General features: G+C 67.0%; 3 protein-coding genes across 3 annotated transcripts in view; 1 reads left to right on the forward strand and 2 right to left on the reverse strand.

Moving 5' to 3' along the window:
* The window catches only part of MNEG_1309 (hypothetical protein), a gene marked incomplete at both ends in the record, with an annotated part of 8,682 nt that extends 1,776 nt beyond the window's left edge, over positions 1–6,906 (forward strand). Inside the window, 8 exons of the mRNA XM_014050206.1 lie at positions 10–372; positions 660–834; positions 992–1,156; positions 1,405–1,542; positions 1,740–1,901; positions 2,162–5,050; positions 6,176–6,620; positions 6,899–6,906. Coding sequence (XP_013905660.1) covers positions 10–372; positions 660–834; positions 992–1,156; positions 1,405–1,542; positions 1,740–1,901; positions 2,162–5,050; positions 6,176–6,620; positions 6,899–6,906 — 4,345 coding nt within the window. The remainder of the gene's footprint in view (positions 1–9; positions 373–659; positions 835–991; positions 1,157–1,404; positions 1,543–1,739; positions 1,902–2,161; positions 5,051–6,175; positions 6,621–6,898) is intronic.
* A 1,216-nt stretch (positions 6,907–8,122) lies between these two features.
* MNEG_1310 (Magnesium transporter mgtE) lies at positions 8,123–10,302 on the reverse strand (the record flags this gene model as incomplete). Its single annotated transcript, XM_014050207.1, has 6 exons — positions 8,123–8,203; positions 8,617–8,880; positions 9,084–9,141; positions 9,586–9,722; positions 10,006–10,072; positions 10,271–10,302. The coding sequence occupies 6 exons, from the start codon at positions 10,300–10,302 to the stop codon at positions 8,123–8,125; spliced, it is 639 nt and encodes a 212-aa protein (XP_013905661.1).
* An 840-nt stretch (positions 10,303–11,142) lies between these two features.
* The window catches only part of MNEG_1311 (Putative nucleosome assembly protein), a gene marked incomplete at both ends in the record, with an annotated part of 4,980 nt that continues 3,443 nt past the window's right edge, over positions 11,143–12,679 (reverse strand). The window contains 4 exons of the mRNA XM_014050208.1: positions 11,143–11,268; positions 11,678–11,762; positions 12,247–12,323; positions 12,563–12,619. Of these exons, the coding sequence (XP_013905662.1) occupies positions 11,143–11,268; positions 11,678–11,762; positions 12,247–12,323; positions 12,563–12,619 (345 nt within the window). The remainder of the gene's footprint in view (positions 11,269–11,677; positions 11,763–12,246; positions 12,324–12,562; positions 12,620–12,679) is intronic.

Consider the following 12,679-nt stretch of genomic DNA (forward strand, 5'->3'; position numbering starts at 1 on the left):
GTCCTACAGCACCTCCCCCGCCGGCACGCCGCCGATCGGCTCGCCCCGCCACCCGCACCAGCGGCAGCCCCGCGCCGGAGCCGCGGCCGCAGCCTCGGCGGCTGGCGGGGCGGCGCAGAATGGCGGCGCGGCGCGCGCCAGCACGGCGTCGTCGGAGACGGGGGCGGCGCCGGATTGGGACGACGCGCGCAGTGAGGCGTCCGGGTCCAGCTACAACCCAAACGGCCCGGACGGCCCGCCTGCCTGGGCGGGCGCCGCCGCGGGCGCGGGAGCGGGGGCCGCCACTGCGGGGGCAGCTTCGCGTGGGGCGCCGGGCGGCGGCGCGGCGATGCGGCTGTGGCTGCGGCTGGAGCAGCGGTCGGACGTCCGCAGGTGGGGCGAGGCCGGGGGCGCCCCCGCCGTGCGCGCCCCGCACCTGCAATCGCATCCGCCCAGATCCTGTTGTGGTTGACGGGCTTTGACAGGCCTTGCGTTGCAAGCTGCGGTCTGGGCAGAGGTTTCATCAGACGCGACGCGCAGTCCAGCATTTACCACCGCCTGCTTGTGCGACTTTAACGCGCCGGGCTTACGGACACGTGATGTCGGCTTACTAGACCTTTGTACTTCAACACTTGTATCATAGTGTACGGCGGTCTGCGTGCCCCCACCCCACACACCAGGCTGGTAGACATGCTGTCCCGCGGGGTGCGCCAGGCGGCGGACGATCTGGCGGCGGCGGTCAACGAGGTCAACCAGCTGCGCGCCAACAACGGCGCGCTGGCGAGCCAGATCGCAGAGCTCACGGGCGGCGGCGGGCCGGGCGCGTGGGAGGAGGCGCAGCGCCAGCTGGCGGCGGTGGGTGGCTTGCCCCCCTCTGATCCCATACCTCCCTGCCCTGCCGCTGCTCGTTGCCGGGGCGCCCGCGCTGACTCGGTCAGTCGGTCTGTCCGTCAGTGGCTGGCCTCAAGCTATTCAGGCAGCCTCCCCCCCCCCCCCCGCGCCCTGGCCCCAGGAGCGCGCCCTCTCTGTGCAGCTGCGCGCCCGCCTGGCGGACGCGGAAGCTTCCCAGCGCGAGTTCATCGACCTGGAGCAGCAGCTGGCGGAGGCGGAGCGCGCGCGCGCGGCGGCGGCGGCGGCGCTGCGGGACGCTGAGCAGCGGGTCCAGGCGGCGCAGCAGGTGCGCGCGTGTGTGAGTGTTTGTGTGATTTTTTGTGTAAGTGTGTAAGTGTGTTTGTGTGTTGCCGGGGTGACGTTGATTGATCTTTTAGCAGCGCCTGCCTCCTCATGGCTGCTCTCGCCCTGCTGAATCGGGCTTGTACTTGCCTGTCGGTCGAGCAGCTGCCAACCATCCAGCGGGCTGCGTCAATGCTGCATGCACGCGCTCTACTGCGCGCGCCCCGCCGCGGCCGCCGCACCGGAACACAGGGGGATGCGGCAGCCACGTCCCGGCTGGAGGAGGCAGCGGCAGAGGCGGAGGAGGCGGCGCGCCGCGCTGAGGAGGCTGCGGCGGCGGCGGCTGCCGAGCGCGCTGAGCTAGCAGCTGACGTGTCGCGGCTCAAAAACGTAGGCGGGCGGGGAAAGGGGAGGGTGTGCCTGCCGCGCCTGCCGAAATTCACCCTTGCATCAGGCACGCTGCACTGGCCCCCGCCTCTTTCGCTGCCGCCACTGCCCCGCTCCTGGCACCAAGACAGAGTAGTTGTGCAGCCGCACCTCTCACCCTTCATATTGCCCCCGCCGTCTGCGCGATGCAACAACAACAGGAGCTGTCTGCGGCGCTTGAGGCGCGGCGCGCCGCAGAGGCCACGGCCGCGGCCGCGCAGGGCGAGGCCGTGTCCGAGCGGGGTGCGGCTGCGGCGGCCGCGGCCAAGGCACACGCGGACCAGCTGGTGCTGGCAAAGGAGATCAAGCGCCTGCGGTCCCAGGTGGGCGCGGGCGCAGCGGCCCTGGAGATAAGTGGGGCGGCTAGGTCTCGGCTCCCAGTTGGGGTGGCGGGGTGGCCGCCAGCGGGCCTCCCCCGATTGGGATTGTGCATGTGTGCGCGGGCCTGGCACTCCTGCGCGACATGGCGGCAGGGCCCCTGCACCTTGCCACCATCTGTGGCATCACAAGGCTCGGTCACCGGCCGTCTTTTGTTTGCGCTCCGACATCGCCGTTTCTGACGCCGCGCTGGCCGCCTTTGCAGGTGTCTGCTTTGCAGTCTGAGGCGGCACAGCTTCGCCAGGCGCGGGACGATCAGGAGCGCGAGGCCGCGGCCGCGCTGCAGCGGCAGCGGGAGGAGCTGCAGCAGCAGATCTCGGCGGCTTCCGCGGCGGCGGCTGCCGAGCAGGAGCAGCTGCGCGGCAGCTGGGAGGGGCGGCTCGCGGCGGCGGAGGCGGCGGCCGCGGAGGGGCGCGGCGAGCTGGAGCGGCAGCTGGCTGACGCGCGGGCGGCGGCGGAGGGGCAGCGGGCGGCGGCGGCGGCGCTGCTGGCGCGCGCGGAGGCGGCGGAGGCTGCTGCTGCGGCGGCGGCAGTCGAGGCTGCCGAGAACCGAGCAGTGGCCGCGGCATCTGCGGAGGCGGCCGGCGCGCGCGAGGCGGCGGCGGCCGCGGCTGGGGAGCGGGAGCGGGAGCTGGAGGGGCAGGCTGCTGCGCTGCAGGCGCAGCTGGAGGCGGCGCGGCTGGAAGGCGAGGCGTTTGCCGCGGAGCGCGGGGCATGGGACGCGGAGCGCGCCACGCTCGCCGCCGCAGCCGCAGCGGCCGAGGAGGCGGCGCGCGCGGTGGGGGCCGAGGCCGCAGAGCGCGCCGCCGCGCATGCGGCGGAGCTCCGGGACGCGGAGGCGCGCGGCGCCGAAGCGGCGGCGGCGGCCCTTGACGCGGAGCGGGCGGCGGCGGAGCAGCGGCAGTCGGAGGTGCTGCAGGAGGCCGAGGCGGCTGCGGGGGCCGAGCGGGCGGCGGTGGCCGCTGCTGCCTCGGAGGCCGAGGCGCTGCGGGAGCGGCTGCGGGCCGCACAGGACGAGGCGGCGGCCGCAGCGGCCGCGTCGACGGCGGCCGCGGCCGCGCTGGCGTCCGAGCTTGCGCCGCTGCGCTCCCAGCTGGAAGCACTGCAGGAGCGGCTGGCTGCTTCTGACGCGGCGCTGCGGGAGGCGGAGGGTCGGTTGGAAGACGAGCGGTCGAGGGGCCACGATGTGTCAGGGGAGCAGCAGTTGGAGCAGCAGCTGCAGCCGGCGGCTGCAGACCTTGCAAAGTCCCAGTCGCGCTGCGCGGTGCTGGAAGCCGCCGCGGCCGAGAGCGCGGGGCAGGCGGCGGAGGCGCGGGCGGGGGCGGAGGGCGGCGCGGACGCGCTGCGGGCGGCGCTCGCGTCGGCGGCGGAGCGGGAGGCGGAGCTGCAGCAGCAGTTGGCGCGGGCGGCCGCCGCGCTGGAGGCGGCGCGGCTGGAGGGGCGGGACGAGCTGCAGGGAGTGCAGCGGCGGTTGGACGAGTCGGAAGCTGGGCAGGCGGCGCTCCGGGAGGAGCTGGCGGCGGCGCAGGCGGCTTGCGCCTCCGCCGAACAGGTTGCGGCTGCCGCCGATGCCGCTGCAGCAGCAGCGGCGGCGGCAGCAACGGCGGCGGCCCCAACCCCGGCATTTGCACCAGTCTCAGGAGAGACCGATGCCGCCGGCGCGGCGGGCGACGCTGCTGCGGTGGCGGCGACGGCGGACGCGCAGCGGCGCCTGACCGCGCTCGAAGCGGAGCGCGAGGCGGCGGCCGCGGCGGCCGCCGAGGCGCTCGCGCGCGCCGCAGATGCGGAGGCGCGGGGGGACGCCACGGCGTCCGCGGCGGCGGAGGCGCAGCAGCGAGCCGCGGCGCTGGAGTCTGACAACGCCCGGCTCTCGGCTGCCGCGGAGCAGGCGTCTCTGCAGCTGCAGCAAGAGCGGGCGCGGCTCGCAGCCGACTTGGAGGAGGCGCGCGCCGAGGCTTCGCGCCTGCGGCAGCGGCTCGACGCGGAGGCGGAAGGCGGCCGGGAGCTGCAGCGGCGCTCGGAGGAGCAGCAGGCGGCGGCTGCGGCGGCGGCTGGTTCCGGGCCAGCAGAGCTCGGTGGCGGGGGCGCGCGTGTGGTCGCTCTGGCGGAGGAGCTGGCGCGGGTGAGGGAGCAGCTGCAGCAGCAGCAGCAGGAGCAGCGGCCGGCCCGCAGCCCGCCGCCGCTCGCGGCCGCGGCCGACGAGCTGCGCGCGGCGCTCGCGCAGCTGCGCGCCGCCGACCTGGACGCATGCCTGCCCGCCGCCGCGCTCGGCGCGGCCGCGCCCGGCGGGCCCAGGGCCGAGCGCCTGCTGGCGGCTGTCGCGGCCAGCAGCGCCGCGCTCGAGGCGGCGCGGGGGCGCGCCGAGGCGGCGCTTGCGGCCGCTGCGGCGCCCGTTGCAGGTGTTGCTGCGGCGGCGCCTTTAGACCTCCTGTCCGGTGATGATTTCGATGTTGCTGGCGTTCCACCTGGCGTGGCAGTTAGCGCTGCAGCGGCAGAGGACGGCGAGGTGGCGGCGCTGCTGCGCGATCTGGTGTGTGATCTGGCGGCCAAGTCGCAGCTGGTGAACGAGCTCAAGTGTGACAGGCTGCTGGCAGAGGAGGCGCAGCAGCAGCAGCAGCAGCAGCAACAGCAGCAGCAGCAGCAGCAGCAGCAGCAGCAGCAGCAGCAGCAGCAAGTTGGGGACAGCGGCGCCGTCGCGGCGCGCGCGGTCGGCGCGCAGGCGCTGGCCGCGGGCGAGGCGGCGCGGGGAATGCTGAACCGCTGGCTGGGGCCAGGTGCGCCGGGGGGTCCGTCACACGGTTTGCAGCAGCAGCAGCAGCAGCAGCAGCAGCAGCACCAGCAGCAGCAGCCTCAACAGCAACCCCAGCATCTGCAGCAACAGCAGCACCACCACCCAGCTGGCGGTGCCCATCCGTCTTCTGCGGGGCCCGCGCCGTCGCTGCTCAGCCCCCAAATTCTGGGAGGCCTCGGAGCGCGTGTGACTGAGGGCGTCAGCAGCCTGGGCCTGGGAGCCCTCATGGGGCGGGGCCAGCCGCAGCAGCAGCAGCAGCAGCAGCAGCAGCAGCAGCAGCAGCAGCAGCAGCAGCAGCAGCAGGTGCAGCAGCCGCAGCACCCCCGCCAGCAGCAGCAACCGCGCCAGCATCCACCACCCCCATCGAGATAGCCACGGCTGTCTTATTGTAATTGCTGTGCACGTGGCAGTCGCTGGTTGCTGGTTCAGAACTACTTGGTGACAACGACGGACACGTGAGGCTTTTGGGTGTGGGAAGGCCACATCAGCACCGGCCATCTCTGGTCACCTCGCTGGAATTGCAGAGCAATGGTGTGCTGATCACCGCTTATGGTGTTGGTATGATCTGTAGTGGCACAAGCTGACAGCTTCTACCGTAAACGTAGGTACAAGTGGCAGGTGATGGGCCGCCCTCCACCTGACCGTTGCACATACAGTATGAGCTTTAAAGAGCTCATCTGTCTCCGATATTAGTATCGTTACTTTGACAGCTGTCAAGAAATGATTGAATGCGGCTTGTGCCTTCCAAGTGCTTCTACAACTCTGGACTGTGCTTCCGGGTCGAGACCGCGCCTTTCGTCTGGGCCTGCTGATCTAGCCTCAAATGGCTGCCCTGACCTACCAACGTTGATATAATTGATTAAAATTAGTACCTAACAACATTTACCGCACTCACAGCTAGACGCGGTCGCTATGGGCACGAATTTTGTGGACCCCTTGCTGTCTGATGGGTCCAGCTCTGCAAGTTCCTGGGCGGCAGTAGTGTACATGAAGCAATGCATCGCGGTTGTGGCAGCCATGAGGATCTCCATGGGGATGCTTCTGCCGACATACGCCCATGACTCAAGGCAGCCCACAACCGCAAGCAGGCTTATTGCACGCTGCCTATGCTGCGCCGGTGCCCTTTGCGTGCTGGCATTCATCAACATTGGGTTCACGTCCCAGCAGAACTTCAGAGCCATCCGTGGTAGACTGGAGGCAGTGGTGCAGCCACCCAGCCAGCCACGGCACCACCCCACCAACAAAACAGGGTTGTACTACACAAAGCTCACACAAGTGCCTGTCCCTGCACATGAGGCAATTGCAGGCAGGAAGCTGTGCGAATTGGATTATCAGTCCAACCTGTCAGGATCCATTTACCGTGATGCAGCGGGGGAGTACCTGTTCGAGCCTCCTGAGTGCCGTTTGCGGCGCTTCACGGCTGCCCAGGCGCGAAAAATCCTGCTGGCAAAGACTGTGGCGTTCTATGGCGACTCCTTGATGCGATACCACTTTTTGAACCTGGCGGTTTTCTTGGCAACAGACCAGCTGATGGAGCGGTATGCGGGCGTCCCAGAGACCTCCCCCAGCCTCAACCAGCAACATCAGTTCCTGCACCCCAAGTTTGCGGTGGACACCAATGACACAGACATATTGTTGTTCAGGGAGTATCACAAGGTGGTGGACCGCACTGGCGAGTGCATGAATACCTCTGAAACCTGCACCAATAAGCGCGACTGGTGCAATTTTCAGGTCAACACGCTGGCCGGCAACTTCACGCTGCAGTTCTTCCCCCTGTACGGCGCCACCAACGCCAGCGATACATTGGACACGCTGATCACCATCATGCAGAACGGCGCTGACATCATCGTCCTCAACCATGGGCTGTGGGGTGGTGAGAACATGACAGGCTATTGGTCTGATGTCCTGGGCCGCGCCAAGCAGGCGCAAGCAAACCTTGCTGGCGTTAAAACAGAGCTCATATGGCGGACTACGTACCATGAGTCACTGCCTACAAAGGATGTCATAGAAATGAATGTCAAACTTAGTGCAGTCGCACGGCAATCCAGCTGGAACGTGCTTGACCTCCGCCAGGTGTCAGGGGCTGCCATATCCGCCAACTTGCTGGCTTATTGGGATTCAAAGCACTTTCTTCCTTTTATGAATGACCAGATCAGTGATGTACTCCTCAATTTTCTTGCCTCCTTGTGGAAAATCAAGGATTTTCCAGAGGTGTGCCCTGCCTAGTACACCACGTCTCGACCCAAGGATGCTGCACTAATTCTACACAGCTTCGTTTGACTCTCTCCATTCAAGTAGCGATAAGAGTTGTGGTGCATGTACCATTATTTGAAATGTTGCAGCATATGTACGGTAGTCTGTTCAGCTGAATTGATTTCTGTTTATGTTTATTGGCAAGCTAGCCGTTTGTCAAGCGTGCAAAGATGCTCCTGCACAGTGTGAGTGTTGAAACTCTACAAGGTTAAGCCGCTCATCAGTAGAATATCTGGATGCTAGCAGGAGGCAACACAGCTACGAACGGACTTTCAGTTGCAAGGCCTTGGCTGTCCCGCTGCTGCCAGTACCAGCAGGCAGCAAGGCAGGGAGATGGTCATACACCGGTAGATCATTTCCTCAGAGCACGTGTGCAGGGGCCAGCCTCGCTGTACTATTATCACCTGATTTCCACACACACACACACACACACACACACACACACACACACACACACACACACACGTTCTCCGTCCCCCTCTCTCTGTGTGTGTTGCTTCATGCGGGTGATGCAGTGTACAAAAGTTACACTAAACATGCGGGGAGCACCGATTCCTGGGTGCTGCCTGCATGCAGTAGCAAGACACGCGCACGCGCACGCGGGCGACCGCCCGTCCTGTGTCCGCAGGCGCGCAGCCACGGCCTGGGGCGGTGCGATTTAGGTGCGGGCCAAAATGCGGCCGCCCGGCGCACGGTCATCGGGCGGCCGTGTGTGAAGATTCCCTCCCACATGTACGAGCATGGAGCTCAAGTGGTCCCGCCCAGGCGCTCAGTCTGTGCAGAAACGCTACAGGATCCACCGACGCAAACCAGGACCAGGAGCGGCATGTGGGAATGGCCATGCCATGCAAAATTGGACAGCGTAGGCATTGCAATTATACAAGCGGGCGTGCAGGCACGACCCTTGCCATCTCTTGGGGGAGTCTATGGCTTGGCCGGTTGCGCCGCACAAAGAACCAGACATCACAACAAGAACCTTGGTGCACAGCCTGCCCAGCCTTGATAGAATGCACGTGAAACTTTTGCAACAATGCCGCAGTCGCTCCAAGCAGAGCAGTGCCGCACCGGACGGCCGACGCAATGGCAGGCCGCGGCACCGTCACAGAGACGCGGGGCAGACGGTCAAACAACTGCTGCAAGCTGAGTCAGCACGATGTCGCACGTCACGCACGTGATGCCAACACCCAACACGTCCATGAGCACCTGGGGCCACAGGCATGTGTGTGCGCGCGTGCGCGCGCGCGCGTGTGTGTGTGTGTGTGTGTGTGTGTGTGTGTGCACGCGCGTGCGCACGCGCGTGTTTGTGTGTGTTGTGTGCATACGTGCATGCAAACTTGGAGAACAGGCTGGATACAGTCGGTGCAAAGGGTTACAGGGCTGGCGGAGCTGCACACAGCGCTGCCAGTCTGCCAGCAGCGTCTCACTTGAGCTCCCCCTCCCCTCCTGCCATATCTCTTCCCGTCCACCACGAACACAGTTGTGTCACGCTTGCTTGCTTCCGTGTGCGGTCGTGCCCGTCTGCTGCTTGATCCGCCCCAACCGGGGGCTCGCCCCCTGCGTGCACACACCTCATGCATGCCCCGTTCTCTGCCAAATCCCCTGCATTCGCTCCCCACCTGTATCGACGTCCCCGCGTTTGCGGGGTCGACGCCCGCGCGCGCCAGAACAAACGGCAGCCCGCTGCCCAGCAGGCAGGACGACGCCACGATCCCCAGCACGCTGAGGCCGATGGCCGTCGAGTTGGCCAGGCTGCCGTTGGTGAGGTAGACGCGCGCAAAGCCGGCCGCGCTGAGGGCGCCGCCCAGCAGGATCCCAACGACCGCCTGCTCCAGCAGTGTCGCGCGGATGCAGGCGTCGGAGGTGTCCAGCGCCCCAGTGGCCTGGTGGGTTGGGTGGAGAGAGAGTGTGTGTATGTGTGTGTGTGTGTGTATGTGTGTGCAGGACGTGCACAAGCAGGATGACATGTCGCCAGCGCCGGCCGAGCCCGCCAAGGTGTTGAGTCGGGCGTCCGCTCGGCCCCGCCCGCGTTGTGCATGCCGCGGCCTGGCGGGGTCAGGGGCGGCATTATGTCATTGCTGCGCACCAGGCCGCGGATGACCTTGATGCTGGACTGGTTGCCGGCGTTGCCACCCGCGCCGACGCTGCGAGGGAGCAGGGGGGGGGTAGGCAGGGCGCGGCCCTTAGCAAATGGTTGGTACTGCTGCGCTCCTGCTGGTTTCTGGACTTGGTGGCCCTTTACTGGAGCTTTACTGTGGTTGTACTAACCATGGTCTGTTTGTGTACTGCAGATTTTTCTGCAATGGTGCTGTTGCTTGCCTGCTGCGGACAACTTTTCTGTGTTGGTTGGAAAACAAGCCAGCCCCACTCGCCGTAACAGCCGCCCCATCACGCAGCTTTGGCACCACGCACACTTAAATGGTCTTGTGTGCAGCGACTACAGAAACCATCGCCCGACCCCGCGCAAACGCCGCTGGTCTTCATGTGCTGTCACAGCACCCCTGCTGCTCCTAGTGCGCGTCAGCTCATAGCAGCCCAACCCCGCTACTAGTGCATGCAGCAAAAGGCAGCAAAAGGCGAGTGCTCACAGCATGGTGAGGAAGAGGGTGATGACCAGGTGGTGACTCAGCAGGTCGCTGTAGCGGTCCAGGATGACGCTGCTTAGGGACTGCGCCGCCATCAGGCCCACCAGCCACCGCCCCCGCGACAGCGCCTCGCTCGTGATCTGGGGGGCGGCACGCCAGGATGAAAGGGAGATAAGGTGACGCAGGTCGAACGAGCGCTGCGCGACGCAGCGGAGGGCGCGTGCTGGGCCAGGGGGGGCCGTGGCGGACCCTCGAGACGCCCCTTGCTGCCGCATTCGCGGGCTCTTCTCATGCTTGCGCTGCTTCACGCACGACGCACGCATGTGACAGCCCCTCAGGATCACTCAAGCGCAGCGTGCGCGCGGCGCACGCCGCGCACGCTGCATCCAAAAGCCCAGGCTCGCGCCGCCGCTTGGTGCGCACCGGCACGTGCGCCGGCGGCTCCTCCTCCGCTTCTGGCACCAGGCACATATCGGGGTCCGGCAGGCCGCTGTCGCAGAGGGAGGCGCGGTGCGCCGACGACTCCTCCAGCAAGGCCGTGGCCGCTGCGGTGCCATGAGCGGGATGCTGTTGGGTGCGACGCTACAAGGCCAGTTCGGGTGCCAAGCGCAGCGCAGACCTGCCAACAACCTCTGATTGGAGTAAATTGGATGGGTATGGAGAGCTGGTGGCACCGCGCTGCTCGCACCTGGGTTGCCTTCGCCCGCGAGTGCAGGGCATCGCCGCCGCTGATGACGACGCAGCAGCAGCGAGCGCGCTAGCGGGCGCGGCGCCCAAAGTCCCGCTGCAGCGGGATGCACTAGCCTAGAACAGCTCCCAGGATGATGAGCATGCAGCAGCACGCGCCCCATGTCGGATAAGCCCAACGCCCAGGCTGTGAGGGGCTGGGCAGGCTATGATCTAGGCCAAGTGACGCTTGGCGCGTGTATATGTACTTCGTAAGCGAGGTATTATGGCATAGACCTGTTCTCGGACGGTGCAGAAGCATCGCCTAGGGACGTACGGTAGCCGCGGCCTGATTGAAGCGCCAGGGGACACGATGTAAAAGGGCTATAAAATTGAGCCCTCGTCAGATGTTGCTTGTCAACAGGGCTAAGGGAGGCGCGCTTTCAGGGTTGGGGGGTTACATCACGGGTGCCGAAGCAGCCAGAGCAGCAAGAGCACCGTAGCGCGTGCTGCAGCCAAGCTCCACAGCTCTTGACAAGCCCTGCTTCATGTCATCATACGCAACAGACGCGCTGCATTCTGTCAAGCGCACACATATGCTTTCCCTTAGACATGTGTCAAGCCTGCGGACGGGCACACACCGGTGCGTCCCTGCTGTGCCCCTCGACAGGTGCGTTACTCGCCCCGCCTCCAATCGTGTCCGATCCTCACACCCAGCCCACACTACCGCTAGGCAATGCCTGGCCCGGCCTCAGGTAATCTTGGAGGCCCACCCTGGCCCCAACAGAGCCGCTCGTGAGCAGACCGCAAGGCGCCGCCGCGGCCACCGCCGTTGCGCACCGCGCCGCCGGGCGCGAGCTGGCTGCGGTCGGCAGGCCGTCAGCTGCCGCCGCGTCACTCGTCCCGGTCAAACTCCCCCTCCTCGTACTCGTCGGGGTTGTCGTACATCGGCGGCGCGGCCTCGCCCGTGAACCACTCCACTGCGCGCGGGATGAGCGACTCCTTGAACGCCACGCCCACCTGGCGTGGGGGATGACGGCGTCGGGTTGGGGTGGGGGTGGCGGTGAGGGCCAATGGGGTTCACATTGCCAGGAAAAACGGGTTTGAGGCTTCTGGGCCACTGACAACAGGGGGCTGGAACGTCGGGACGGGGCATACGAACGGGAGGGGCTGGGCGGCGGGGCCCTGACAGCGGTGCGGGGCCCCGAACGGTGCGGGGCCCCGAGAGGTGCGCCGTCAGCGCCGCAGCCACACGCGACCGGCGCGGCCCGTGTCGCGAGAGAGCCTGCTGTCACCACATGCAGGTGCGGCCTCCCAACAGGCGCTGCGCGGCCGTATAATCTCCATTGATACAGCGAAAACGCCATCGTGCGGCCAACCCCCGGAAGCCCCAAAGACCGCGGCCGCCGTGCCCCACAAGGGCCCTGACCTCGTAATCCTCGTCCATCTGCTCCTGCAGCGCCTCCAGGTCCTCCTCGGACAGATCGTCAGGGTTCTCGGGCACCACGGGCGTCCTGGGGCGCACGGGGGAGGGATGTGGTGGATTATGGATGTGTGTCTGTCTGTCTGTCTGTCTGTCTGTCTGTGTGTGCGTGTGTTACGAATGTGCGTGTGTGCTCGTGTATTGTGTGGGGGTGCATGACGAGTGCCACGCGGCGGGCACGCTAGCCACAACAGCTGAGCTGGCGTAAAGGGGGTGGGCCATGCAAGGCAAGGCGCGAGGGTTCCGTAGGGCGCCCTCGGCTCGCTTGCCATGCGCGCTAGGCCCGCACGACACGCGCCGCGGCGCGGCCGCGGCCGCCGCTGTCACACAGGCTGCGCAGTGGCGGGCCGCATTGAGCTTTGAGCAGACATCAAAACTGCTGCCACCGTCCTCCCGTCCCTGAGCCCCGATCACCGTCGCCACACCATCTACGCTCAACCACCTCCGCCCTGGCCGTTCGGCCGGCACGGCGCAGGGGCCCTCCGGCCGCGGCCCCCTGGCTGCCTCCAGCTCACCGGAAGAAGTTGAAGAACGACTCGCAGGGCTCCTTCTTGCTGATGGTGGCCGCGGGCCGCCCCTTGCCCTTCTTGTCCTGCGCGGCGGGGGCGGGGGCGCATGCGAGGGGTCTACGGCGGCCGCGGTGGGGGCCGGCCGCGCGCGAGGCCTTCTGCACTCGCGGCATCGCGCGCTCTGCAACAATGAGCCCCCCAGGCCCGCAGCGCGTTGGCGTGGCGCGCGGCGCGGCCTTGCAGGGTCCCCTCGTGCCGCAAGGGGGTTGAGCGTGGTGGTGAGGCAGGGGCGTGGCAGCAGCAGGAGGGTGTGGCGCCCCACCTGCACGCGCTTCTTCACGATGGTGAATGTCACGTCCTTGCCGGCCTCCCACTCGACCTGCGGGGGGAAGCAAAGGGGGGCGGGACGGCAGGCCACAGCGTGGATGAGGTCGGGTGG

This window comes from Monoraphidium neglectum (genome assembly GCF_000611645.1).
Source record: "Monoraphidium neglectum strain SAG 48.87 unplaced genomic scaffold scaffold00128, whole genome shotgun sequence".
In the NCBI taxonomy this organism is placed as follows: domain Eukaryota; kingdom Viridiplantae; phylum Chlorophyta; class Chlorophyceae; order Sphaeropleales; family Selenastraceae; genus Monoraphidium; species Monoraphidium neglectum.